This window comes from Mixophyes fleayi, chromosome 3 (assembly GCF_038048845.1).
Source record: "Mixophyes fleayi isolate aMixFle1 chromosome 3, aMixFle1.hap1, whole genome shotgun sequence".
In the NCBI taxonomy this organism is placed as follows: domain Eukaryota; kingdom Metazoa; phylum Chordata; class Amphibia; order Anura; family Limnodynastidae; genus Mixophyes; species Mixophyes fleayi.
In genome coordinates, this window is record NC_134404.1 from 2704677 (window position 1) to 2732630 (window position 27954).

Consider the following 27954-nt stretch of genomic DNA (forward strand, 5'->3'; position numbering starts at 1 on the left):
TGTAAAATGATGTAATTTTGAGCTTATATTACCACTAGTTGCCGGGGTTTAAATCTTCAAGTCTTTAAGTTACCAATGAGTTGGATGTAACTGTCAACGTTTTAAAAATAATTAGCAGCTCTACCAACACACAGATTGTGGAGGGTCATGTGATTCTCCCAATTGTAAAACGCTATGGAATTGCTGGCGCTATATAAAAAAATGCTGCTGATGATTCTCTGAATGGATGCCTTTATAGCGATGGTATTATACAATGGTTCCTGGTTGGCCCTAAATGATAATAACTTACTGTACAGGGAATATTATACATGTGATACATTGTTTTATACAAGTGACAGAGGGTGGATAACAGAATTCAGATTATTATACAAGTTATGTCACAGTTCCTACAATCTGGTAAAGTGTTGTTTAATGACAAGAATACAATGTTTATTGCTGTTTCTAACTATTATCACAATACATGTTCAAGATTCCATCAAATATAATTCCTTGTTATGGCAGAACCTGTATCTATTCATCACAGGACTTCCCAGGAGGGTTTATATGTCAAGGACTCTTGTCCTGGACTAGGAGAAGGTGGAAGTCACTTCATGCTGTTACAGATGGCCTGTAGCTTTTTTATACCTAATATTAGATCTGTAATAAATAAATAAATTATAAGCAAATTACTAAATAAAACCATTGATTATTATTATTATTATTATTTATGAAGGAGGCTGGTGAAATATAATGTACACTGAAATTTTCTTCTGGTGAACCATTATTATGTACTTTGAAAGTATGGATTAACCATCCAGCTGTAGATTATAAAGAGCTGAACATTGTCTGTCCCGTCCCTCCCTGCAGCATGGTGCTGTCTCTGGTATAGTGTTATCTGTATCCAGGAATCACACTCTGACCAGTAATAATTCCACCTATCAGTGACTCCCATTTCGCACCCCTCCGCTCTATACTCAATGCGGCTGCAAGACTCATCTTCCTTTCACGCCGCTCCTCCTCTGCCTCCCCTCTCTGTCTTGCCTTACACTGGCTCCCCTTCCCCTACAGAATCCTTTTCAAACTCCTCACCACCACTTACAAGGCTCTCTCTCAGTCTACTGCCCCTTATATCTCTAACCTCCTCTCCATTCACACTCCTGCCCGCTCCCTGCGCTCAGCCAATGACCGCCGCCTCTCCTCCACTCTAATCACCACTTCCCACTCCAGAATCCAAGACTTCTCCCGAGCTGCCCCCTTCAGTGGAACGACCTCCCTCGCTCCATCCGTCTCTCTCCTAATCTGTGCTCCTTCAAGCGAGCACTCAAAACTCACCTGTTCCTCAAAGCCTACCAACCTTCTACCTAACCCAGCATCTTCACCTAACGTTCTACCCTCTCTCCTCCCGGTCCTTCTCCCCATACTTCAACTTCCTCCTATTGTGTCTGTTTCGTTTCACCCACCCTTAGGATGTAAGCTCGTATGAGCAGGGCCTTCTTCCCTCTTGTCTCCACACCTGTTCTTCTACTCCGCCTCTACTGCATTAACCTGCCTGGAGTTTCTGAAGTATTGGTATTTTTGTCTATTGTTCTGTACTGTCTCACCCTGTATCGTCTACTGTTTGCTTTGTGTACGACGCTGCGGAAATCTTGTGGCGCCTAACAAATAAACGATAATAATAATAATATCAGTGAATAGTCTCATTACTAACCCTGCATTTATGTGTAATATTCACACAGAACCAGAGCACTCAGCAATGTCCCCTTATGTCTATGGTGAGAGATAGACAATGACATCTGATGTCTGACTGGTTACTATGGTTTAGTACTAATTGTGCACCTGCATTTAATGTTAGCAAATGGAAAAGTGGACATTTCACCTGGACCCATCAACACATGAGACCAAGATAAAACTTCCCAGTAATGTAGACTGGAGAGGGGTGTGATGAAACGGGGTTGATCTCACCTCAACCAGCCTGTCCCTCGTTTCCCACAAAAGGTGGAGCATAACAACATGCACTTTTTAAAGTCCTGTTAGTGTTTCCCAGCTGACCAGAGTGCAAGTGCACTGTCTCATTAAATGGGGATAATGGGACATTGCAGCAATGTCTATATAGTAGACTTTTTAATTCTATCTTACTACTTGTAAAAATGTATACTGTTGATATTGCAGTTATACATTGTTCTTACATTGAAGCCAGGTAGGTTATGAGTAAGGATAGGCTGGGGTCCAGTTCACGGATACAGGTGAGAGGGCTATAACTGCATTCATCCCCCACTCCTTTCTGTACAGGAAGTCCTGATCAGCTGAGAGCTAGTTCTGGCTGAAAAAGCTTGTACGGGATTAATACTGGGAGTGTGACTTGCCCTTTAATTAACCTGAATATGTCCCCATTGCCTCAGGTTGCACTCAGCTAGACACCTTGGTGTCAGCCCAGCAGGGGAACAAGGGAGTAAAGGAGAGGTTGTCAGGCCGCTTGGCTGGGATTCAGCAAGTCAGGTCATCCAGTTGAATGTACCTCTTTAAAATAGTGGAGTAAGGGGCAGAAAATATGGTAAATCTGTCTGGCATTTATTTACTGTTTGTGTGTAGAATTCTAGTGATTGTTTTTATTACAATAAACATAATGTACCTTTCTAACTACATTTATCTGAGTGGCTTTAGGTTACCTGGTATGGTGAGGCACCCCTGGATGGCCAGCCAGCGTGAAGTGGGTATAATTGGGTCAGTTAAACCTGGTATCTTCACAAGAAGATTTCTAGATTAGGTGCTATATCAGCTCCCTGGTATTGTAAGATGACAGGAAATCCAGTTTTTAAAGAGATGAGTCTCTTCTGAGCTACACTGTCCTGAGTCATGCAAATAGTGCGAAAATAATCCAAATTCTGTAACTGTAGGAACCTTTACATGGTGTAATTACTACAAGTAGTTTGGTCTTTATATAGTTGTCTGTTACCCCTCAAGTTTTTCTAATGGGTTTGAGACCCACTGATGTGATCTCTGCTCTGGGTCCACTAATGTATTAATGCAGCTCTGTTTGTGGGTTATAGTTTGTATGTGCAGTGTTTGTTTTGTTTATTTCTGTTCATCAGGAGGATTCTAGACCCCTATACCTCTATGTCCCTAACATGTGCAAGTCTCTGCTATTGTATCCTGTATTAATATAAAGATCTAGTTCCCGTCTTCCCAAATATGTCCTCAGAGCATGTGTTGAAAGCGCCTATATCAGAATAAACTCCAGAAATGTATCTGGTAACTACTATTAAGCCTTGTACATGCTGGAGAAGTTATACTCTAGGGGTGGTCAGATGGCAGTAACTGCCCTGGAAGGTCGGTGGTCTTGGTGCCGGCACAGCTCTGCTGCTCACATAAGGGACAGTGTGATCCAGGGACCAGAGGAAACTGCTTGTGTTACTTTCTGGAGCACAGTGTCCCAGAATACTGATCTGAGTGATCCCTGTGAGATACATGTATCTGAGTGTTTCATCTAAATATAGTGTTTATTTGTGTTTCCAGCATGTGCAGACTTGATCCCTACAGTGAGCTGTGGTGGTGGCATAATGGTGGCATCAGTCAATGTGAGCCTACTTGAGCAACGTGGGTATGACTATAATACCTCCCATCTGATGAACACCTCCAGTGCCTGCACCTACACGTATCCTGGTGTTATCAACAACCTGAGGGTGTGGAGTATTCAAGTAAAAGCAGACGCTGGATTGTGCGGAAACTTCGTTACGGTAAAATATTTATTTTCACGAGGTTGAATGTAGTTTTTCCATGGAAATGTCAAAGTGATACAATTGTAATTTCCTCATCTATCCTTACTAATCGCTACTTCTACTTTCCAGATTGCCAGCAGGTACCAGAGTCTCAGATTTCTGTAGATGACATAATACAATAAACACATAAACTAAACAATGTAAAGAAACTTTTGTGTTGAGTTCTGTTGCTCATTCAGAATAAACCAGGACGGGTTCTAACAGTAAAATATCACCTCTTGCCTCTAAGATATGTTCCAAGCAGACAGCTAGTCCATGGTAACAAGAATCATCAACATGTCACTTGCATTCAATATTTTCAGGAGCACCTGATATTATCTACCTGTAAAAATGTCACAATTTTCATTAAGCTCACGATACTAATACTTGCAAATATATTGACACTACCACTAGGTAGACATAAACGGTCGGCATGAGTTCCAAGGTTTATGGAGTTACCCATGAATCTTAGACTAATTGTCTAAGTGTTTTTATACTGCTCACAGCGCTGGCAAATTGAACTACTGACATGGAGGGGCAACGGAGACAGCTTCTTACCTGCCCATGATTGTGATACACAGAGAGTGTGCTGCTGGGCTTTAATATCACAGCCCATGTCTACAATCCTTGTCTGAGGAGCAGAAGATGGCACTCTCCATACCTGCTCCACACAAAGTAAGAGGCATTAGTCAGCACCAGGGGGTCGGATGGGGGTGACCTGAGTCCCTTAGGATCTGGTCCTGCTCCTGCAGCAGCTCTGCACTTAGTGAATCGAGAACATAGTAATGTCTCAGCCAAGATTCAGTTCATCTGGGCATTGTAGGTAGAGTTCCAAAATATGTTCCAGATGTATTTAAGAGAAATAGGAAATAAGTGAAAAGATGTATTTCTTGCTTAGCTCTAATCTAATCTTTATCAGAGCCAGGCCTGTCCTAAAGAGGGCTGGCGCCATTGCTGTATATCCCAGTGGCTGGCTACTCTCCTGGGAACAGCCATAAATTAATTGCCTTCCTTTCTAGCCATGCCCATCCCCCTGTCTCTCATCCTCCATCTCTCTTCTCCATCTCAGTCATCCCCTCTCCTACTACCTCCCCTCCTCCAGCCTGTCTGCCCCACCACTTCCCTTTCTACATGTGGCTCTGTCGCTGTCTCCTCCCCTGGGACCAGCAACCAATGAGCTGCCTTCCTTTCTAGTCACACCCCTCCACCTGTTTCCCATCCTCCAGCCTGTCTGCTCCACCCCTCCCCTCTCTACATGTGGCTCTGTCGCTGTCTCCTCCCCTGGGACCAGCAACCAATGAGCTGCCTTCCCTTCTAGTCACACCCCTCCACCTGTTTCCCGTCCTCCAGCCTGTCTGCTCCACCCCTCCCCTCTCTACATGTGGCTCTGTTACTGACTGCATCAGCTTTTGGAAGATGTAGTGATTAATGTTATATGGGGTAATTATAATATTTAGGGTTGGTAATATTGTTTAGTGTGTGTAATTTTTTTTCTAATAATGTGCAAGGTAAATATTAATAAGTGGAGCTATTCTAAAAAAGCCAAACAAGGTAGACAACAAATTAGCTAAGTGCTCTCACTGCTCCACTGAGATAAAAATAGTGAGCGAGCCGTCAGTTCATCTGTACAATATGTACACATATCAAAGAATAGAAATATATATATAAAAATAAATATATATGTATATGTTCAGAGAAATAATAGAAAATAATAAACCATCACCGTTCACAAGGCCAATAAACAATCACACTAGAGCCTTTTTCTTGCCTCCAGAAATAATAAATAAAATGAAACACAATTTATAGATCATAAAAAATAGCTTTACACTAAGTCCACATATTAATAAAAATGTTAGATATTTATTCAAATATTATAGAGAAACGTCTCGCAATGAATTGCAGATCATCATCATCACCATTTATTTCTATAGTGCAAATAACCCCCCTGCGCTGTACAGAGAACTCGCTCACATCAGTCCCTGCCCCATTGGGGCTTACAGTATAAATTCCCTAACATACACATACACACACACACACATACACATACACACACACACACACACACACAGACTAGGGTCAATTTGTTAGCAGCCAATTAACTTATCAGTATGTTCTTGGAGTGTGGAAGGAAACCGGAGCACCCAGAGGAAACCCGTGCAAACACGGGGAGAGCATACAAACTCCACAGAGATAAGGCCATAGTGGTGTGAGGCAGAAGTGCTAACCACTTAGCCACTGTGCTGCCCAACATAGGACCGGGCCAGTCCAGATATGATGGCACCACACAGCTCACTATGGGTTCCTATTGTGTTACCAATTACCTTTCCTGCAGCCCTGCTCTCTAGGCATTCTGGCCTGAGTCATGTTACACTGCAAGGGGTACAAATTAGTTTATTATTCTGCACATAAGATAAATAATGGCTGTTTTTTCATGCAGCACACAAATACTTAATAGCTTTAATTTTATACTGAAATGTAAAGTTGATCTAGGACATGGACTACTCCAACCATAAATCTGTCCTCACATTTTACATTTACCTCCCCCTCCAATGCAACATGGTTTTGTCCAGGTGCAAAGTTACTCCTATTTACGCTTTGCTCTCCTTAATGACTCAGGCCATCTATGTGGCTATTGCTGGTGCTTCCAAAGCATGATATTGGGGGTGAAACTTTAGCTGTATATCAGAATGGTTGTACGCACAGTGTGAGTTTGCATCCAGATCATGTTGTACCTGAATGATTAATGAACCCACTAGAATGTACCAGCCCTGGTATCTACATAAATTGAGATTTACATGGTCGGACATTCTGGACATACTGTTCTGTAGCAGCATCGATAGTATTGTTGGCTCCAAATTAATGCAGTCACCAATAATTGAAAATGCCCCAGTGCCTGACAGAGATGATTTTTTGGGCTACAGAATGGTAACCACAGGACTGATATCTCTATAGGGAGGCACAGAATACATCTTTCACGCTCAAAGAATTGGGCTCTTCTGACAACCCTGGGCTGTTGATTTAACTAACAAGAGAGACACCTGGAATCCCAGTATAATGGATGATATTATCAGGAGTAATGGAATTATTCACAGTGTATACATTGCACTGCCCCATTACTGCTGCTTCATTTCTACATATTACTAGGGGTGTGCACCGGGCACTTTTAGTGTTTTGGGTTTTGATTAGCTTGAGGTTTTAGGTTCTGATTTGTTTTGCCAAAACACCTGACGAAAGATTTTGGTTCTGATTTAGGGTTTTGGGTTCTGATTTATTTTTAAAAAAGCATAAAAAGCACTAAAATCCAGTTTTTGGTTTTTTTTTCCACTCCTACGCTATTATTAACCTCAATAACATTCAATAACAATCATTTCCACTAATTTCCAGTCTATTCTGAACACCTCACACCTCACAATATTGTTTTTAGTCCAAAACATTGCACCGAGGTAGCTTTCTGGACTGCGTAGTGGAATGGCCCCGGTACCCAATTTGGTACCGGGGCCACAATACCTCCTCCAACTGGTCTCAATTCCACTGCACATATGGCTGCTCCTACATCCTCTGCAGCATATACTGGGTGTAGTTCGAGCGCGTCAATACCTCTTGTTTTCGATCATGACAGTGCATTTTAATTATTTTTGGATTTGCCCCCAACACTGAATGTAGTTTAATATCTGATACGCATCTATCTGGACTGCGTAGTGGAGTGGCCCCAGTACCCAATTTGGTACCGGGGCCACAATATATCACCCTCAACATGTCTGAATTCCACTACACAGCTGCCTGCTCCTACATCCTCTGCAGCATATACAGGGTATAGTTCGAGTGCGTCAATACCTCTTGTTTTTGACGATGACAGGTCATTTTCATTAACTTTGGATTTGCCCCCAACACTGAATGAAGTTTAATATCTGATACGCATCTATCTGGACTGCGTAGTGGAGTGGCCCCGGTACCCAATTTGGTACCGGGGCCACAATATATCACTCTCAACAGGTCTGAATTCCACTGCACAGCTGCCTGCTCCTACCTCCTTCAACTAGTCTAAATTCCACTGCACAGATGGCGGACACCGGATGCATGTGTAAAACCAACATAGCTGTGCCGGTGGCATGGCCTGCAGGAATATCTCTGATGGAGATAGAACTAAGCCCCAAAGAGCACATAATGCCAAAAAAAGAGTTGCAGGATGGAATTGTCCTTGGGCCCTCCCACGCACCCTGATGTTGTTGAAATAGGACATGCACACTTTAACAAACCAATCATTTCAGCGACCGGGCCTACCAAACTGTGGCTGAAATGATTAGTTTGTTTGGGACCCCACACAAAAAAAGCTATTCATCTCTCCCTGTACAAACTAAACTGTCTCTACTGAGGCAAGATGTCGTCCTCATGCTCATCCTCTGATTCCTCTCCCCCTTCAGTGTGTACTTCCTCATCCTCACACATTATCAATTCGTCCCCGCTGGACTCCACAACCACAGGTCCCTCTGTACTATCTGGAGGGCAGTGCTGTACTTGATTGAGAAATTGATAATTCATTTTTATGAATATCATTTTTTCAACGTTCTGAGGAAGCAACCTCCTTCGCCGCTCACTGACCAGGTTCCCCGCTGCACTAAAAACTCTTTCCAAGTACACACTGGAGGGGGGACAACTCAGGTAAAATAGAGCCAATTTGTACAGGGGCTTCCAAACTGCCTTTTTTTCCTGCCAGTAACAATATGGACTGTCTGACATGTCTATTTGGATGGTGTCAGCAAAATAATCCTCCACCATTTTTTCAATTGTGACAGCATCCAATGCAGCGACAGTAGACATATCTGCAATGGTTGGCAGGTCCTTCAGTCCGGACCAGATGTTCTCAGCATCCCCGCCAGCGGGTCTTTTAGGAAAACTGAGCTTTTTCCTCGCAGCCACAGGTGTGGAAGAAAATAAAGGAGGGGCTGTTGGCATGTCACGGTCCTCTTCAGAGGACATTCTCCTGACCAGCAGGTCTATGCACCGCTGTAGACTTGTGTCCGCCGGAAACTGAGACACAACATACGCTTTAAACCGAGGATCGAGCACGGTGGAAAGAATGTATTCCTCTGACTTTAAAAGAGTGACCACCCTCGGATCCTGGCAAAGCGTACGAAGAGCTTCATCCACAAGAGCTACATGCTTTGTGGAATCGCAATGGTTTACCAGCTCCTCCCTCACTTTCTCGAGCTGCTTCTGCAACAGCCTGATCAGGGGAATCACCTGACTCAAGCTGGCAGTGTCGGAACTGACTTCTCGTGTGGCAAGTTCAAACGGCTGCAGAACCTTGCACAACACGGAAATCAGTCTCCAGTGCGCTTGACTCAGGCGCATCCCCACTCCTTTGCCTATGTCGTAGGTGGCTGTGTAGGCTTGAATGGCCTTTTGCTGCTCCTCCATCCTCTGCAGCATATAGAGGGTGGAGTTCCAGTGCATCACAACCTCTTGTTTGAGGTGATGGCAGGGCAGGGTCAGACTTTTTTGATGTTGGTCGAGTCTGCGGTAGGCACTGGCAGAATGCCTAAAGTGTCCAGCAATTTTGCGGGCCACCGCAAGCATCTCCTGCACACCCCTGTTACTCTTCAGGTAATGCTGCACCACCAAATTAACGGTGTGGGCAAAACATGGGACATGCTGGAAATTGCCCATATGTAATGCCCGCACAATGTTACTGGTGTTGTCTGACACCACAAATCCCCAGGAGAGTCTAAGTGGGGTAAGCCACTGTGAGATGATTTCCCTCAGTTTCTCTAAGAGGTTGTCAGCGTTGTGCCTCTTATTAAAACCTGTGATACATAACGTTGCCTGCCTTGGCACGAGCAGCCGTTGTGGAGATACTGCTACTGATGCAGCTGCTGCTGTTGCTGCGTAAGGCGATGCATCTACCCAGTGGGCTGTCACAGTCATATTGTCCTTCGTTTGCCCTGAACCACTTGTCCACATGTCCGTGGTTAAGTGGACAGTGGGTACAACCGCATTTTTCAGGGCACTGAGGACACTTGTTCGTACTTCTCTGTACATCTTTGGTATCGCCTGCCTAGTGAAGTGGAATCTCGATGGGATTTGGTACCCGGGGACACAATACCTCCATCAACCGTCTAAATCCCACTCCACTGATGGCAGACACCGGACGCATGTCTAACACCAACATTGCTGTTATTGACGCAGTTATCCGCTTTGCAATAGGATGACATGGGTCGTACTTGGTGCTCATGGCAAACGACTGTTGGACGGTCAATTGTTTGGTGAAAGACATAGCGGTCTTACGACTTCCTCTCTGGGAAGATGACCGACTACCAGCAGCAACAGCAGCAGTGGCAGTAGTAGGCGTACCGCTGCAGGATTCCTCTGATGAATCCCGGATTGAAGAGGACTCAGTCTGGCTGGTGACATGGCCTGTAGGACTAAATCTGATGGAGATTGAGGAGGAAGTTGACGAGGAGGGTGTTGGTGGTGTGTATCCAACAGGACCAAGGGATTTAGGTGTCCCTGGACTGCTGACGGTCCTAGCCCCAGTTCCTGAACTAATCACTGAACTATGAAGGTTATTCAGGTGACGTATAAGGGAGGATGTCCCTAGGTGCCCAAGATCCTTACCCCTGCTTATTTGAGCTTTACATAAGCTACATATGACCATACATTTGTTATCCGGATTGGGATAAAAATAACTCCAGACCGAAGAGGTGCATTTCTTGGTCTTCTGACCAGGCATGATGATGGGCTTTTCATCCCATGGACATCAACTTTTCCACCCCTGGTGCCTCATTTAAAATAACCACATCAGCATCCTCCTCGTCAAGTTCCTCCACAACGCCAGCTACATCAATAGCCTCCTTGACACCTTGATTATCCAAATCTGGATCTACACTGTGGGTCATCCTTCCAGCATATGCAGAGGGTGTGCTGCAAATGGTGGATGGAGTCATCTCTTCCCGTACAGTGATGGGAAGGTCAGGCTTCGCAACCACCAACACCCTCGGACTCGCCTTGGGGATTTGTGATGTCATCTGTTTAGAAGGCAGAGTTGTTTGCTGTGTTGTTGCTGACAGCATAACTCTTTTAAATTTTTTGGAGGGGGGGGGAGGAGGGCTTAGATCCTTGGGTGAAGCTGAACCACTAGTCCTGAACACGGGCCAGGGCCTAAGCCGTTCCTTGCCACTCCGTGTCGTAAATGGCATATTGGAAAGTTTACGTTTCTCCTCAGATGTTTTCAATTTTCTTTTTTGGCAAATTTTAGTGAACTTTGGGTTTTTGGATTTTGAATGCCCTCTAGGAGATTGGGCATCGGCCTTGGCAGACGACGTTGATGGCATTTCATCGTCTATGTCATGACTAGTGGCAGCAGCTTCAGCATTAGGAGGAGGAAGTGGGTCTTGATCTTTCCCTACTTTATCCTCCAAATTTTTGTACTCCATTATATGCAGCACAAGAGAGCGTACCCCTAAACCACACACACTCGCCAAAGCCTTTACAAATTATCTGCGGCACAGGAGAGTACCACTGGACTGGAGTTATACAGCAGTACCTAGTATTTTTAAAATACATTTTTTATATTTTTTTACAATTATTTTTATATAATTTTTTTATAATTTTTTTTTATTTTTTAATAACTTTTTGATAACTTTGAAATAACAATGCCCTTAGCAGAACAGAGCACAGGACACAGGCAGCACTACTGGACTCAGCAGGACAGAGCACAGGACACAGCACCACTGGACTCAGCAGGACAGAGCACAGGACACAGCACCACTGGACTCAGCAGGACAGAGCACTGGACAAAGCAGCAAAGCTACACTAATAGTTAAAACTAGGACAGGAGCTCCCTAACTGCAACCTCTCTCACGAGTGATCGCAGCCAGAGTGAAGATGGCGGCCGCTAGCGCTGAATTTATGACATCCGAGTTTCGCAAGATCCGACGCGAGACTTGGATGTCATAGCCTCGGTTTGGCTCCGTTTGGCGCCCGGAAGTTCCCGAACAGTGCTCGGATCCCATCGGATTCGCACTGTTCGGGTGGGCTCGGATTTCGGAAATCCGAGCCCGCTCATATCTACATATTACCAATAACCAAACGCCAAATCCCTGCTTCTCACTCTATTTCCTACCTACTGGTGATATTGCCCCAGTAACTGAATGTAAGGGAAGTGTGTACAGTGGCTGATGGTTGTATGTGACATTAACACAGGGTCCCTCTGCAGATGCCTTGCGCTCTCTGCCACTTCTAGTGTGTGGAGTCATCACCTAAGAGTACAGGGTGGGCTTTACTTGAGGTGCACAGGGCAGACCAGACAAGCAGTTTTGCAGTGTGCCTCCAGTACACCCATCCAAGTGGTCCTTGCAAGACAAAACTCCCACCTCTTACCCCTCTGTTCCCAGCCATATTACATTATCTCAGTGGTCTGTCTCAATCGCATTTGCCAGCCATTCAGCCAATGCTCTCTCGATCGTGATAGGGATCTGAACCCCAGTCCCCCCCCCATACCAGGAGAACAGACACACGCGCAACTCCAGAAGTTGTGGATCAGACGCATGATTCGCTATGACACTTGTGAGAGACAAAACTCTACACCGAGCTCAAGTAATCCAGGAACACCCTCTAGTTCCCCCTGCGAGCTCTTTAATAGTGTCCTAGTTTCCCATGGAGGAAATCCCAGACTGTAGGCGTAGTCACAGGTCAGCTTGGTTCAGGATTGGCCTGGGATGGAAAAATTGGTTACTAATGGGCAAGGATTAGGATTCTCAGGTATTGTGAGGCCCCATCCGATATTACTGGTCCCCCTCCTAATAATGACATGTCCTCTCCTCTCCCCCCGCCTCAACCCCAATATATCAACTCCGCGCCCCGCTCTACACCCCCCCCCTGATATATATATAAAAACATTACTAGTTATCTTCTCCTGGTTCTCTCCTCTTTGTTGCTCCGGTCAACACTACTTCTTCTTGCCCTGTCATTGTGTAAGCTGCACTCACATAACACTGTCAGCGATATCTTGTGGCCCTATAATACCCAGGTGCTAACATCCTGCAGCTGAGCAGGTAAATAGATTATCCACAGTCATTGCTGACAGACCCACACTTAATAAGAGACCATTAGTTGCTTAATATGCAGCAAAATGTTTAATTATTAAAGTATTGTATTTATGTTACGTCCCCTGTGTGTTACCTAAAGACACATTTAGTGCACAAAGCATATTATATAACCCTGAGAGAGTCCTCATCATGGTGAATGGAGAACACATAGCTCTGGACAAGTCACTCTCCCATCGGATGTATCTAACTACAATCTGAGGATCACAGATCCCGGTACTGTGCTCCCACCTGATTACTGTGTGGATACCTTCTCTTCCTCTGTACTGTGACTATAAGCTTCATATCTACCAGGTGGAAATATATAACAAATACATCATGGTTATAGTTGTGGTATTATGCCGTTTTATTTTACATGTCTTCATTCTATTCCTTTATGCAGATTAATTCATCAATGATCTCTTTTACCAACACTCTTCACATCGATCCAATTGCTGGACCTCTCATTACCAAGAATCCTTTCGCCTACAACTTTACCTGCGCCTACAACCTGAACACATGGGGCGGTCTAAACGGTCTAAGTTATTATCCTAATAATGACATGAGGTGAGATCATACAGATATATTACTGGGTAATTTATTCCTCATACAGCATGAATCATGGTGTAACACAGGACTATGATGTACATACAGGGCCGGTTTAACCCGAGGTCTAACTGGGCTACAGCCCAGGGGCCTCGGGCATCCAGGGGGCCCTTGACAGAGCTCAGCAGAATTATTGATCGGGACAGGGGCGGGGGCGCCCCCGGCCCGATCAATGCTGAGCTCTGTCACTGCAGTCCTCCTCCTCCGGCGCTCAGTAAACTCCTTACTGAGGAGATCCCGCGAGAGTGTCACGAGATCTCCTCAGTAAGCAGCTTACAGCGCGCCGCGGAAGGAGGACTGCAGTGACAGGAGAAGGTAAGCGCTTGGGGGGGGTTGGCTAACAGGGGAGCCAGTCTGCTAACGGGGGGACCTCACGGGGTAATGGGGGCCGCCTTTGCCCAGGGGCCTCCATTCCGTTAATCCTGCCCTGTGTACATATGTGATAGAGAATTAGAAACACAACTGTAAAACAGGCGCCAGAATATATCAGTAAATCTTACATTTGAATTATAATTGTTTGACCCACTGTACATTGGAGCCAGCAGCCGTCAGGACAAAGGTCACCACTAACCTGCTAATATACTAAGTAAAACAGAGGAAATACAACAGCACTAAACAGACCTAAAGACCATGAAGGCATCTAAAGAACAACCAACATAGTGATTGATCAAATCAATGAAAATATATGTAGGAATAATAATAAATACTAAAACCATCTGATAATGGCGGAATAACATCTGAGGTGACTCAGAGTGAGCTCTTATTGCTGTGGAGACCACTAACCACACAACGTGCAGATTATCTCTGCTCTGTGGGATTTCTCCTTGTAGTGGAATTTCAGAAAGAAGAAACTTATTGGGACTTTTAGTTGCTGATGTCTGTCACCACTGACATCGTATTGGGTGTCTCTTCATGTGATATATACAGTATGTACTCTGGGGCATGAGAAGTCTGTAAGGACAATACTGACTACACAGCGGTAAAATTAATTTGAGGATTTATGGATATGACTTGAACATGTTAATGCTTGTTCTGAAACAAATACTGGATATGTGATATTTATGTACTATAAGTTCTTTTAAAGGACATTTTTTTTGATCATTTTACTGATATTAATGAGAATATTAGAATAAAGCTAATATAAGAGCCAACTCTGCTGGCTTCTGATGTTATTCTGCAATTATCAGACACTTTTCTTATTTATTATTTGTTCTACATATATTTTGATTGATTTTGTGTTTTATTATACAATCAATATTTTGACAACATTTTAGATTGCCTTTATGGTCTTTAGATCCATTTAGCATTGTTATATTTTCTTGTTTTTAAATGTTTGAAAGAAAAGGCAGTGAGTGAAACATTTACTTCCATGTCCTACAGTTTGTTGCCTCATCTTGCAGAGCACATTTCTGTGTCCATGAAGACATGAGTTGGAATTATTTGAAGTGGAGAGAGGGCTAAGTGTTACTGACCACTCATTTCTGTCTGATAAACTAGACTACTTATTGCTGAGGACATTTCTCCTATGTGGGCAGCAGTATCGGTGCCTATGATGAGGACTACTAACTGTACCACCTACCTCCAGTCATACTGCACTCAGATACTTTATATGTCAGTGTCTGGGAGCGCTGCAGTTTATTTACCTTCATTTCATGAATTGTTGAAGGACTGATGTTCAATATATATGTCCCACTTTATTTGTAGACTAGTGAGACACAATGTGCACAAGTATTGTATGATTACATGTAGCTACAGATCTCCAACTCCTGGATGTGCAGACATTGACGTGAGCCATGAGACCATCTATATAGACCATGATATAGACCCATAATATATCCAGGACAAGGTCCAAAGATCAGGCCACGGATTCTGTGATGTTACAAATAGCCCCATTGCTTTCAGCACTTTGCTGGGTGTCCCTAGAGGGGAGGGCCTGCTCTTTTTTTTGGCGGACCAGCCTGTGGTTGGTTGTCATTATGGCAGGGGGGCCCCTGCCACGGGTCCCCCTGCTATAGTGCCACGCACCCCAGTCTAGTTTTCCGTTTGCTGGTTGCATAAAAATCGGGGGACCCCACGTAAATTTTCCTCCGATTTTCACACAACCAGCAGTAGGCTGGCAGCACTAGGGTTAATAGTGGCCGGGCGGGGGGGACCCCACGCTGTTTTTCCCCTCTTCTATCTATTTTTAAACTTTTGACAGCTGCCGGACCTCTGGCTCTATAGACAGAACAGTGTACCAGTGATGTGTTTACTGATCACGCAGCTAGCAAGCAGCGTGTTGTATCTGGAGATTTTCAAAGCAAACTCCGCAGAGTTCGCTTAATCGCATCTTCATACATCTGAGACTTATATCGCCAGAGTGGCAAACAGTCGGGAGTTTGATCTCTATCAATTTTGGAAATAGTGATTTTGACAGAAGCACATCTCTGGTGATTTTACATGAAATCTCAGCTTCATACATCAGCGAGTTTCAACTCTTCAGAGAAAATCGCTGGTTTTGCAAAATCCCACTTTGATACATTTACCCCCAGATCTTTAATCAAACAATAAAATGTTATTTTATTTTATAGTACAAACATTTTAGTCAGAGAGCTCAAACCATTTGAAGATTTTAAAAATTGTCACCCAAAATAGTAACAACGACCATACAATGTGTAATCCTTCTTTAATATATAGATTACATATAAATAAATACACTATGGGTTCTTAGTGGTGACAATAATATGTATGATCCTACTCAGTCTCAGGTGGAGAGTACATCTGGCTACAGGGAAAGTTCTCACTATTATCTGACATTTACGCGTCATCGAGTATTGTCCCTGTTCTGCCCGGAGTGGTCCTGTGACTCCTCAGAGGGGTCAATGAGCTCTAATCTACGTCCCATCTGTGCTGCATTCTGATGTGTTCAATGGCAGCTTAACGAAAAGTAGATCAGATCAGGGCAGTCTTTCCTACTGGGCATGAAGGGCGGGTGCCCGGGGGCCCTAGCGGGAAAGGGGGACCGAGGTGGGACGAAAATAAAAAATCCCGTCTAAAAAAACAAACAAACAGAAAAAAAACGTACCTTTTGCGGTCACCTGACCGTTAAGGTCAGGTGGTCAAGTCATGTGGCGATCCGGCTCCCTCCCTGGTCCCCTCTTCCGTGCTGCGCTCGCAGTGAATATCGGGCATGATGACGTCATCAGGCCCAACATTCACTGAGAGCGCAGCACAAAGGAGCACAGCACAGAGCGAGGACTTAGAAAAAAGAAGAGAAAGAGACCGGAAGGTAAGTTAAGGGGATGCTGAGCACATGTAAAAAAAAGTGTCATTAATATATATATATATAAAGTCACTTTATTTTTTTTTTACACACAGTTATGGACCCCGGTGCACTGCTTTGCCTGGTGGCCCACAATGTTGTTAAGATGACCCTGGATCAGATAGAGGGGCCACATGTGCCCACTTATGTAGGATTTCCCATTGGCCAGACATGATATATATATATATATATATATATATATATATATATATATATATATATATACACACAAGTTAACCCGTGCATGATACTCATGCATTCTAGTCAAATCAAGCTACTTTAGGTCTTAAAAAGGTTCTTGTCATGCATTTGGGCCTAGCCCAGGCCTCCTCAGGGGAAGAGCGTTACTTCCCGATGCAAGCGCCCTTTTTAATGTCTGTTCATGAGGTAAAGTTACCTCACGAAAATGAGTTTGTGCCCTCAACTCGTAAATTTAGCCTTTACTACCCCTCCCACGGGGGGGAAGGGGGGATGATGGAAGTTAATTGACTTCACTATTCTAATTTTTTTGTCAAATAATGTCAGTATACCAAATTTCAGGTCAATTGGATGAGCCCTTTCTGAGAAAATAGTTTTTTCCACACACACACACACACACACACACACACACACACTAACACATGCCGCTAGGCTTTTACTTTTATATATTAGATAATGCTAAGAATTTAGTAGGTCGGTGTATAACTCCGCCCAGCAGGTGGCGCTGCAGCTTGTTTTGTTTTTTTCACACACAGACTAACACATGCCGCTAGGCTTTTATATTATAGAGATATATATATATATATATATATATATATATATATATATGTGTGTGTGTGTGTATATATAGGTTTCATTTCTAGATTCAGCAACGTAATTAGGATTGATAATACAGCAGTGTGATAAGTGCAGCACTAGTCTCATTGGGGGATATTTGGGGAATATAAGGAGCCAGTGGGATTTATCTGCACTGATTCTAAGGAACATTCTGAAAGGGGAGAAATTGAAAGGAAAGTGTTTGATAAAGAAGATCTGGGAGGTAGTCTGCTAGTTTGAGGTAGGTCAGCAGGGTAGGTCAGTGTGATTTCCGTTACCAATATCCCTGAATCTTTTGCATTAGGAACCACAGACTGTGACACGCTCAGCCTGTGCAATAGTGGTTGGGAAGAAGTGTTAGTTTCCTTTATTTTATTAATATGATATGAAGATGTAATATACATCCAGCCTTTAGGATTTACATTTATATTCCAGTATGTCTGTACTATGTCCTATTACCCCTCATCCAACACCATCAGTCCTTCTACGTGTCACTAAATGCAGGACTGTCACCAAACCATCATCACAGTGTCATTTGTCTATAACTTCTTCTATGTTTTCAGCTTTGTGATGAATAAAATGCTATTTATTCTAATAAAAATAACAGACAGAGAAAATGTAACAATGGATCTGGCTGATAAGGTGCAGAATATGTTTGGATCACTTTTGCATTTAATTTCACTTCATGTATTTTTCATAGGAACATGTAACAGCTACAATTATAAACCTGTCATGTAGCTGTATTGTCTCACAGGCTGGAGCTATACAATCATATAGAGGACTGTGTGATACTATGGGAACCTGTACAAGTTATGTAAAAGACAGTGATTTTGTAAACATACTGTAAATTGTAATTTTTTTTTTTTTTTACAGTACAGTAATTATACAAACTCCGCCATATGATGGACACAACTCTTATAATGTCACCATGGTTGCGTATAAGGATGCTGCATACACCACTCCAATAACACCAGATGACAAAGTGGTTGTTGGATCATATGTCTATCTCGCGTTGTATTCTCCAGACGCAGATGGAAATGTATTTGCTTTAAGGGCAGAGACGTGTTTTGCCTCTCCCACCAGTGACCGTAATGACCCCAATCCTGTGCCGCTTGTAAGTGGAGGGTAAGTCAACATGTCTTGTGTAATTCTCTGGTCTTGACAATGTTACACAGACTGATGGGTATTAACCGATGGAGATGAGGTTATACTGCACATTTTGAAAGTTGCTCCTCAATAAAATAAAACTTCATTTATGTGCTTGTGAAAATACGATTTTTATAGACAAATTGAGAAGACAAACTCCAGGCCCACGTCATAATGAGACCACACTGATACCAAACTTGTTTCCCTAACAGCAAATTGTATGTATTAGGTGAGAACGACTTATCTACAACTACCTGACCCAATTTCTCTTCTAAAACTGTATCCTAAAGCCATTGGTTTCAGAACCCTTCGCTCCACTTAAACTTTCCTCACCAAAGTGACCAATGATCTCCTAGAAGGTTGACTTCTCCATGATCATACTCCTTGACCACTGCTGCCATATTCAACACTGGCGGTCATCCTCTTCTCCCCCTGGACACATTTCACTCCCTGTTTTGCCTCATACCTTTATTATCACACTTTAAATGTCTCTACCTCTGATGCATGCTGCCCTCCTCTTCCTTTATCTCTTGATGTCACTCAAGGTGTTTTTGGCCCTCAAGCTTAACATTTCCTAAACAGAACTTATCGTCTTTCCCTCTACTAGTGTCACTACCTCTCTTCTTGTCTCCCTAACTGACAACATCATGCTCCCCATTCCCACTGTCTTGTTATCAATGACTTTGCATTAAACTTTACTGCCCAAATCCAGTTCTTCCCACAGTTTTGTTGTCTCCCCCTTGTAACATTGTTAGAATATGCCCCTTGCTCATTTAGGACATAGACAAAACTCTGCATTGACTAGTGCAATCTATTATTCGCTGGCCTTGCCCTCCCCTGGCTTTCCTCTATACAATTCATCCTGAATGAAGCAATTCTTTATCCACTGCTCCACTCTTCATATCCCTCCACCGGCTCCCCATTTCCTCCATTCCTTCCATTAACTTCAAGCTGCTCATACGCACCTACAAAGCCCTCACCAGTGCTTCCTCTTCATACATATCTAACCTCCATGAAGAGATACACCCCAACATGACCACTCTGCTCCACCACAGACCTGTGCCTCTCCTTCCCTCTAATAATCACCTCTCACACCGCGACCTCTCCCACAATGCTCTCCACCTTTGGATCTCCGGCCTTGTCCGACCAGACTGTCACCAACTGCCATTCGTTCAACGACTCTCTCAAAACCGGCCTCATCACTACTTCACTATTACCTACCCTACCCCCAGTTAGACTACTCTTCTTGCTCCCTCCATGCCCATTCATGTCTCATATGATCCTATTGTCTCCCCCTCCTTCTAGATTTTAAGCTCTCATGAGCTGGGTCTCTCAGCCCTATGTCTCATGTCTGTACCCTCTATGTACCTGTTTGTTTTTTGTTTAATTATTTATATTTCAGAGAGTGTTTTGATAATATGTTTAATTTGTACATATGGAATTTGTATATGTATATGTGCTACATGTATATATATATATATATATATATATATATATATATATATATATATATATATATATATGTACTTGTATGATATTTACTTGGTTTGCTCTCACATGATTTGCTATTATGTTTAATTAGTGTTCCTGTAACTTCAATGTCCGGAGCTACAGAATTTTGCACCGTACAAATAAACGAGATGAGAATCTGATCATAGATCAAGTTATTTGTTTTCTATTAACAGCTGTGGAGTTTCTGGTGATGTTCCAACCTCAGTGATGATGAATGGAGACAGTCTTTTGGACATCATCCAAATCAATTCATCCTTATTCCGAGGATACGATGCAGTGTATATATTCTGTGACGTGCGTCTCTGTAATATCAGTGACGGATGTACTGGGGTAAGTGAGAGGGGTTATTGTATCTAAAGAGTGACTGAGAGAGTGGAGCATGAGGTACAACTAGTACTTTTATATCTCACATCAGGAACACAAGGGAGACACTAAGAGATAAACTACCTGAGGCAGAGGGAACATATATAATCTATATATCTATATATACAGTAACTCTGGGCCACCTTATTGTGTCTTTATAATCTGGTAATAACTGTGGATGTTTTATCACAAATCCTCAGTGTCACAGTGGTCTGAATGTGACTGTTGTCCACGTTTTCCATGCGGTGGGTTCCATAAGTGTTGTGTAAACATATAATTACCAACACTTACATCCTACTAAGACTATTCCGGTAATCAGGAAGCGCCAGGTTCATACTCCAGCTGTACTGAGATACGTACACCACCAATGTAGATAGATTCAGATATTCACCGTCATTTTTCTTTATATCCACTGATAGTAATTTGCAGGAGGTGATTATAACTAACAGTGTGTGGGAACTCACAGCGACCAATCAAATATTTACATTTATTGCTTGTTGAAATCATATCAAATTACTCTTTATGAGATCGTTAATACATATAACTGTTATACAAAGTCGACACCATTCCCAGGGACCAATTTGTTTGCCTTTGAAATACTCCTATTCAATAAACATTAACATACAAAGTGTAAGCCATTGGAAAAACTAATTTAATTCATTATATAAATGAATATGGATTTTTCTATCTGCTATTTGGGTCATCATTAAAACTTGTATTGTTCAGTTGTTGCTGCAGAATCTTATATATATATATATCAGGCTTACAATTGGTTGGCTCATAAACTAAAGGCGAAATTACTTGTAGTCCAATCATACATTATATAGACACATTTATCACGTATGTGCATTTAACTGGCTCATGTGTTTTTAAAAAGGAAGAATACTCTATATAACTACAATCCATGCAATAATAAATATACTATATACACAGATATATTACCGTGGCTCATTGACTATGCAGAATTTTATCTGTCCAAACCTTTGCGATCTATAAATATATTTGTATGCAGTTTTGATTTACTTTACTTTATTTTCGGTTATACAAAATGCAAAATAAAAAAATACAATGATAATAAGTCTTCTAATTAATTATACTTCCTTACATAATACAAAGCACAAAAAAACTATATTACAACACTGAACAGTTAATATGCATATTATATCCTTTCAAGAATATGAGCGTAAATATATATATATATATATATATATATATATATATATGTATATAAACCTTTTCCTTTAGATGTCAGATCCATCATTCTCTCTGTTTCACCTCCAACTACTGAACTTATTGAACTATCTTGTCACGGCCTCTCATATTTATACCACACTTCTACCATACTACTGTGGGATTTAGATTTTTCCCACCATGTATTTCTTGTCTTTCACACAATATAATCTTCTCTGAGTTATCTTCCAGATGCCTTTGAAGCAACAGGGGTCATAAAAGGTGTTTTTGATGTCTATATATCGGTTCAATATAATTTGACCTATAATATTAGTCCAAATTGTTCTTGAAGCCATTTCATCTCCAGATGACAAGGAAGGAGCCATAAGTGTAGGATGTCTTCTCCTCACTTGTTCTAGTTACACATCTGTTGAGTTTTGTTTTTAACTAACTATTGTACACTCTGGTTTTATGACCTAATCGCATTAGCTACTGGTATATACAAGGACAACTTGCTTCACAAGGACTCAGTCACGCAAATAAACACAAATACACCTCTCTATACAAACCTGTACAAGCTGCTTTACTTAACTATATTTACTACATTCAGGCTTCTTCATCTACTCCTTACTATACTACATACATATATACTACAAGTTAACTCGTGCATGATACTCATGCATTCTAGTCAAATCAAGCTACTTAAGGTCTTTAAAAGGTTCTTGTCATGCATTTGGACCTAGCCCAGGCCTCCTCAGGGGAAGAGCGTTAGTTCCCGACGCAAGCGCCCTTTTTAATGTCTGTTCATGACGTAAAGTTACCTCACGAAAATGAGTTTGTTCCCTCAACTCGTAAATTTAGCCTTTACTACCCCTCCCACGGGGGGAAGGGGGGATGATGGAAGTTAACTGACTTCACTATTCTAATTTTTTTGTCAAATAATGTCAGTATACCAAATTTCAGGTCAATTGGATGAGCCCTTTCTGAGAAAATAGTTTTTTCCACACACACACACACACACACACACACACACACACTAACGCACGCCTCTACACATGTGTGTTCATGAGGTAAAATTACCTCATGAAAATGAGTTTGAGCCCTACCAAATTTCAGCCCTTTTTGAATTTTTTTCCCCACACACACTAAGAATTTAGTCGGTCAGTGTATAACTCTGCCCAGCAGGTGGCGCTGCAACTTGTTTTTTTTTTTTCACACACAGACGCCACTAAGCATTTATATATTAGATTATCTATATCTATACTATATTATTTCAGACAATTTTCCCTTGCTCATGCCACGCATAACATTATTTTATTTAAACAATTACCTATATGGTAACATAGTCATATGTAGGTTTATCCTTCTAGTCCTTAGTTATATAAATGTTTTGATATATTTCCCATAGATGTCCCATCAGTGTTTATTTGTACAGTGTAGTCTCTGTCACTGTGCTATGTTAATAATTGCCCAGGTAATAATGTAAGATATGTTCTCATTTGTTCTCACAGTGTAATAAGAACCAGTCAGGAGAATCAGTGATTCCTGGGCTAGGAATACATCTGCAATTTCAAGGTAATTATGAATATTAAAGCAGTGTTTGTAGGTCTACATTGTTTCCTGCTATAACATGTGTTTCCTAAAAGGTTGTCCACTCCCTCTGTATTAATGTCGGTCAGTGTATCTGTCTACAATCACAGGGAGTAAATACCACGCGTTTCACTGCATAACCAGCATTTTCATCAGAAGTGATTATCCATGTCCGTTACCCATATCATTAAAGATTAGCATTATATATTATTGTTATTATTGTTTACTTATATAGAGTCAGTCATACTACACAGTGCTGTACAGGGAATATGTATAATTCACATCAGTCTGACAGAGATCCAGCGTTTCCCATTTCATGTTACATTTAGTTTCCCTCTTTAGTGAGGTGAGTGTAAGAATCCCTCTGGGATCACTGCTGGATCTCAGTCTGCTCAGCACTGATATTTACTTAGTACAACAGAGAGTCTAAGGTGTGTACATGTGATTTGTTTTCACACTTGGAGATAATACCTTATTAACAAAGACACAAAAATATAACACATGTATAAAACACTAATTAATACAAATTAAATTCTATATATATTGTCTTGCTTAAACAATAATATTTTTTATTCTAAAAAATACTATGACACACATTAATATGCAGAGTTAAAGAAAATAAGTAAAATATACATCAGTAAGGACATCATAAACAGCATGTTTCAATATATATTGTACTACTACACTAAGCCAGATACAGCTTCTTTATATATCAGTAAAATCACCGTAGTGTATGTAACAGGTCCAGAATAAAGGTCCTGATATAAAGAGAATCACTTAACTTAATCTGAGGAAATCTTCTTCCAGATATTAAAATATATAAAAAGTATGAAAAATGTTAACTCACTAAGAACAATTTAGTCTCAAGTCTCAAGTGAGGTGTAACGATGTACTTGAGAAAATCCTTTTGCTGATATAAGATCTAATAATATAAACACACATTATACATGTATTAATATCACACACTCCCACATTATACATGTATTAATATCACACACTCACACATTATATATGTATTAATATCACACACTCACACATTATACATGTATTAATATCACACTGTAACAGATTCTGGATACTTCTATTACTAATCTTGATTAGCGCTGGCTTACCTGAGGTGCGGAGTCTAACGATCTCCCTGGTGTTCACCAAGAACCGCCGCAAGGCGGGGTGGGCTTTGCTGCCAGGAGTCGCAGGTCGCGGTCCCCAGGTTCGCCCCAAGATGTAGTACAGCGGAGTGAAGCGGAGGTAGCGGAGTCAAACATGCCGGTTCGGTACACAGGAATGGAGTCAGGCAGAATCAGAAGGCAACTCGGAGTCAACAAGCCAGGTTCGGTACACGGGTCACAAGAATAGGAGAATGGTCAGCAAGCCGGGTCGGTACACAGGGATAGGAGAGCCAGGGAAGTCAAACAGGCAGAGATCAGCACACAGGAAGACACTGGAAACTGGAAGACACTGCAATCCACGAAGAACAGGAGCCAGGAACAGGTAAGTGTGTTACAGTACCCCCTGCCATAAAGGTGGACTCCGAACACCTAATAGGGTTTCAAAGGAATTTTTTTATGGAAGGATTTAAGTAGACGGGGAGCATGCAGATCAATGGCTCTTACCCATGAGCGCTCCTCAGGGCCGTAACCCTTCCAATCCACCAAGAACTGTATGGCACCTTGAACTTTACGAGAATTTTTTTACTGGGAACCTTTAAACGAATGTTCTGGGTGGATAGCCATACCCTGTCACCGACTGAAAAACTTGGAGTCATTCTCCTTTTATCATAGAATTTCTTGGAACGAGTGGTTGCTTTCTTTAAATTTATCTTGGTCTGTTCCCAAATAGCGGAGAAGTTACGAAACCGAGAGTCCACCGCCGGAACTTCAGAAGATGAGATTTGAGAGAAGGTGGGTAGCCTAGGATGGCAGCCATAAAGAACAAAAAAGGGGGAGTTAGATATGGCCTCATGGAAATGGTTGTTATGGGCGAACTCGGCCCAAGGGAGAAGGTCCACCCAGTTGTCTTGGTTACTAGAGATAAATATTCTTAGAAATTTCTCTAATTCTTGGTTGGTTCTCTCAGTAGCCCCATTGGACTGGGGATGATATGCGGAAGAGAAGTCAAGCTTAATCCCGGATTTATTGCAAAAAGACCGCCAAAATTTTGATATGAATTGTGATTCCCTATCGGAGACAATATGTTGAGGACAGCCGTGGAGGCGAAATATTTCTTGAATAAAAATATCGGCTAAGGAGGAGGAAGAAGGAATGCCTTTAAGAGCAATAAAGTGGGCTGTTTTAGAGAAGCGATCCGTGACCACAAGCACCACAGTACAGGATTTGGAAGGAGGAAGGTCCGTGATAAAATCCATGGAGATCTGAGACCACGGGTAATCAGGAATGGGTAATGGGAGCAAGCATCCATAAGGCTTGTTCCTAAAGGTCTTGTGTTGAGCACATTTGGAACAAGCAGCAACAAATCTCTTCACATCCTCCAGCAAGGAAGGCCACCAGTAACTTCGGGACAATAAGTCCCAGGTCTTGCGAATGCCGGCATGCCCAGAGAAGAGTGAGTGATGAGCCCAGTGAAGAAGCCGGGTGCGTAGATGTGGCAAGATGAATGTTTTGCCCGGAGGACAACCCTTTTTCAGGTGTGTAGCTGCCAATACTTGACATGGATTTACAATGAATTTATTATCTTCTGAGGATTCCATGTCGGCTGGATCAAAAGAGCGAGATAAGGCGTCTGCCTTTGTATTCTTAGATCCCGAGTGAAAAGTGATGTTGAAATCAAAGCATGTGAAGAATAAGGACCACCTTGCTTGTCGAGGGTTTAGACATCGAGCAGTGCGTAAGTAAAGCAAATTCTTATGGTCGGTATATATGGTGATAGGAAATTGCGCTCCTTTTAGTAGATGTCTTCATTCGGAGAGAGCCAACTTGATGGCCAGGAGCTCTTTGTCGCCAATCCCATAATTCCTCTCAGCAGGTAAAAAGCGACTGGAAAAGAATCCGCAGGGATGAAGTTTTCCAGAAGGGCTTCGCTGTGATAGTACGGCTCCTGTGCCAACAGAAGAGGCATCTACCTTCAGGACAAAAGGACGTGAACAATCCGGCTGTTGAAGAATGGGTGCAGATGAAAAAAGAGACTTTAATAATATAATGGCTTGGATAGCCTCCTTGGACCAAATACCAGCATCAGCAGATTTGCGGGTTAATGCTGTGATGGGAGCCACGAGAGAAGAGTACCCTTTGATAAATTGACGATAATAGTTGGAGAATCCTAGGAAGCGTTGAGTGGCCTTAAGGCCCGAAGGTTGGGGCCAGTCAAGTATGGCTTTCAATTTCGTGGGATCCATCTGTAGACCGGTGCCAAAAATAACATATCCCAGGAAGGGAATTTGTTTCTGCTCGAAGGTGCATTTCTCCAATTTGCAAAATAGATGATTTTCTCGGATACGAGAGAGGACCTCCAATACATGAGTGCGATGGGATGCTAGATCTTGAGAAAAGATGAGAATGTCGTCCAAGTAGATGACTACAGATTGATACAAGAGGTCTTGAAACAGCTCATTCATAAAGCCCTGAAAGATGGCCGGGGCATTGCATAACCCGAAGGGCATGACCAGGTATTCAAAGTGGCCATCTCGGGTGTTGAACGCCGTCTTCCATTCATCCCCCTCCTTAATGCGTATGAGATTATACGCTCCTCTGAGGTCAAGTTTAGAAAAGATGGTGGCACCCTTAATCCGGTCAAATAATTCGGAAATCAGTGGCAGTGGATACCGATTTTTAACGGTAATGGCATTCAGGCCTCTGTAATCAATGCAAGGGCGGAGGCCCCCATCTTTCTTTTTTACGAAGAAGAAGCCAGCCCCAGCTGGGGAGGCAGACTTGCGGATGAAGCCCCTTTTTAGATTTTCTTGGATGTACTCCTCCATAGCCTTAGACTCTGGGAGGGAAAGGGGGTAAACACGGCCCCTGGGAATGGGTTTACCAGGTATCAGATCAATGCCACAGTCCCAGATTCTGTGAGGGGGAAGTCTAGTGGCTTCTTGTTGACAAAAAAACATCAGAGAAAGTTTGATATGGTTCAGGCAAAAGAGTCACAGGAATTTCTTGGGAACGTCTGGGACTATTCGAAGGAACCACTCTCTGTAGGCAGTGAGAGAAGCAGGACTGTCCCCAGGACAATATGTGACCTGATTTCCAGTCCAAGGTGGGGGAGTGGAAACGAAGCCATGGGAGTCCTAGGATGACTGGGTTGGTAGACCTCTGAATTACTAGAAAAGAAATCTTCTCCCGATGAAGCGCTCCTATCTGAAGCAGTAGGGGAATAGTGCGTACCAGAATGGACCCCTCAGGAATTCTTCCCCCATCAATGGCCATCAGAGAGATGGGTTGTTCCAAAGCTTGTGTGGGAATAGCGAATTGTTTAACTACTGTGGCAGAAATGAAATTTCCTGCGGCTCCGGAATCAAGAAGAGCCAACTGCGGGAAAGTCTTTTGTCCTAACTGAAGGGAAATGGGAATAGACAGGCAATCATTACTACTGGGAACTGACTGACACTGAGAAAAGAGGCCCAATGATACAGCTCCAGAACTCGTTAGGCCCTGTCGTTTCCCGAGCGTTTAGAACAAGAACTCAGAAGATGTCCGCT

The 27954-nt window shown here is 42.5% G+C and overlaps 2 protein-coding genes across 2 annotated transcripts in view; both read left to right on the top strand.

The window, feature by feature from the left end:
• LOC142142544 (pancreatic secretory granule membrane major glycoprotein GP2-like) overlaps positions 1-2488 on the top strand; it is a 71823-nt gene extending 69335 nt beyond the window's left edge. The window contains exon 7 of the mRNA XM_075200423.1: positions 2379-2488. Within this exon, the coding sequence (XP_075056524.1) occupies positions 2379-2488 (110 nt within the window). The remainder of the gene's footprint in view (positions 1-2378) is intronic.
• Positions 2489-3448: 960 nt separating this feature from the next.
• Positions 3449-27954, top strand: part of LOC142142546 (uncharacterized) — a 144595-nt gene continuing 120089 nt past the window's right edge. Inside the window, exons 1-5 of the mRNA XM_075200424.1 lie at positions 3449-3713; positions 13221-13384; positions 18393-18644; positions 20351-20507; positions 23222-23285. Of these exons, the coding sequence (XP_075056525.1) occupies positions 3537-3713; positions 13221-13384; positions 18393-18644; positions 20351-20507; positions 23222-23285 (814 nt within the window). The 5' untranslated portion in view covers positions 3449-3536. The remainder of the gene's footprint in view (positions 3714-13220; positions 13385-18392; positions 18645-20350; positions 20508-23221; positions 23286-27954) is intronic.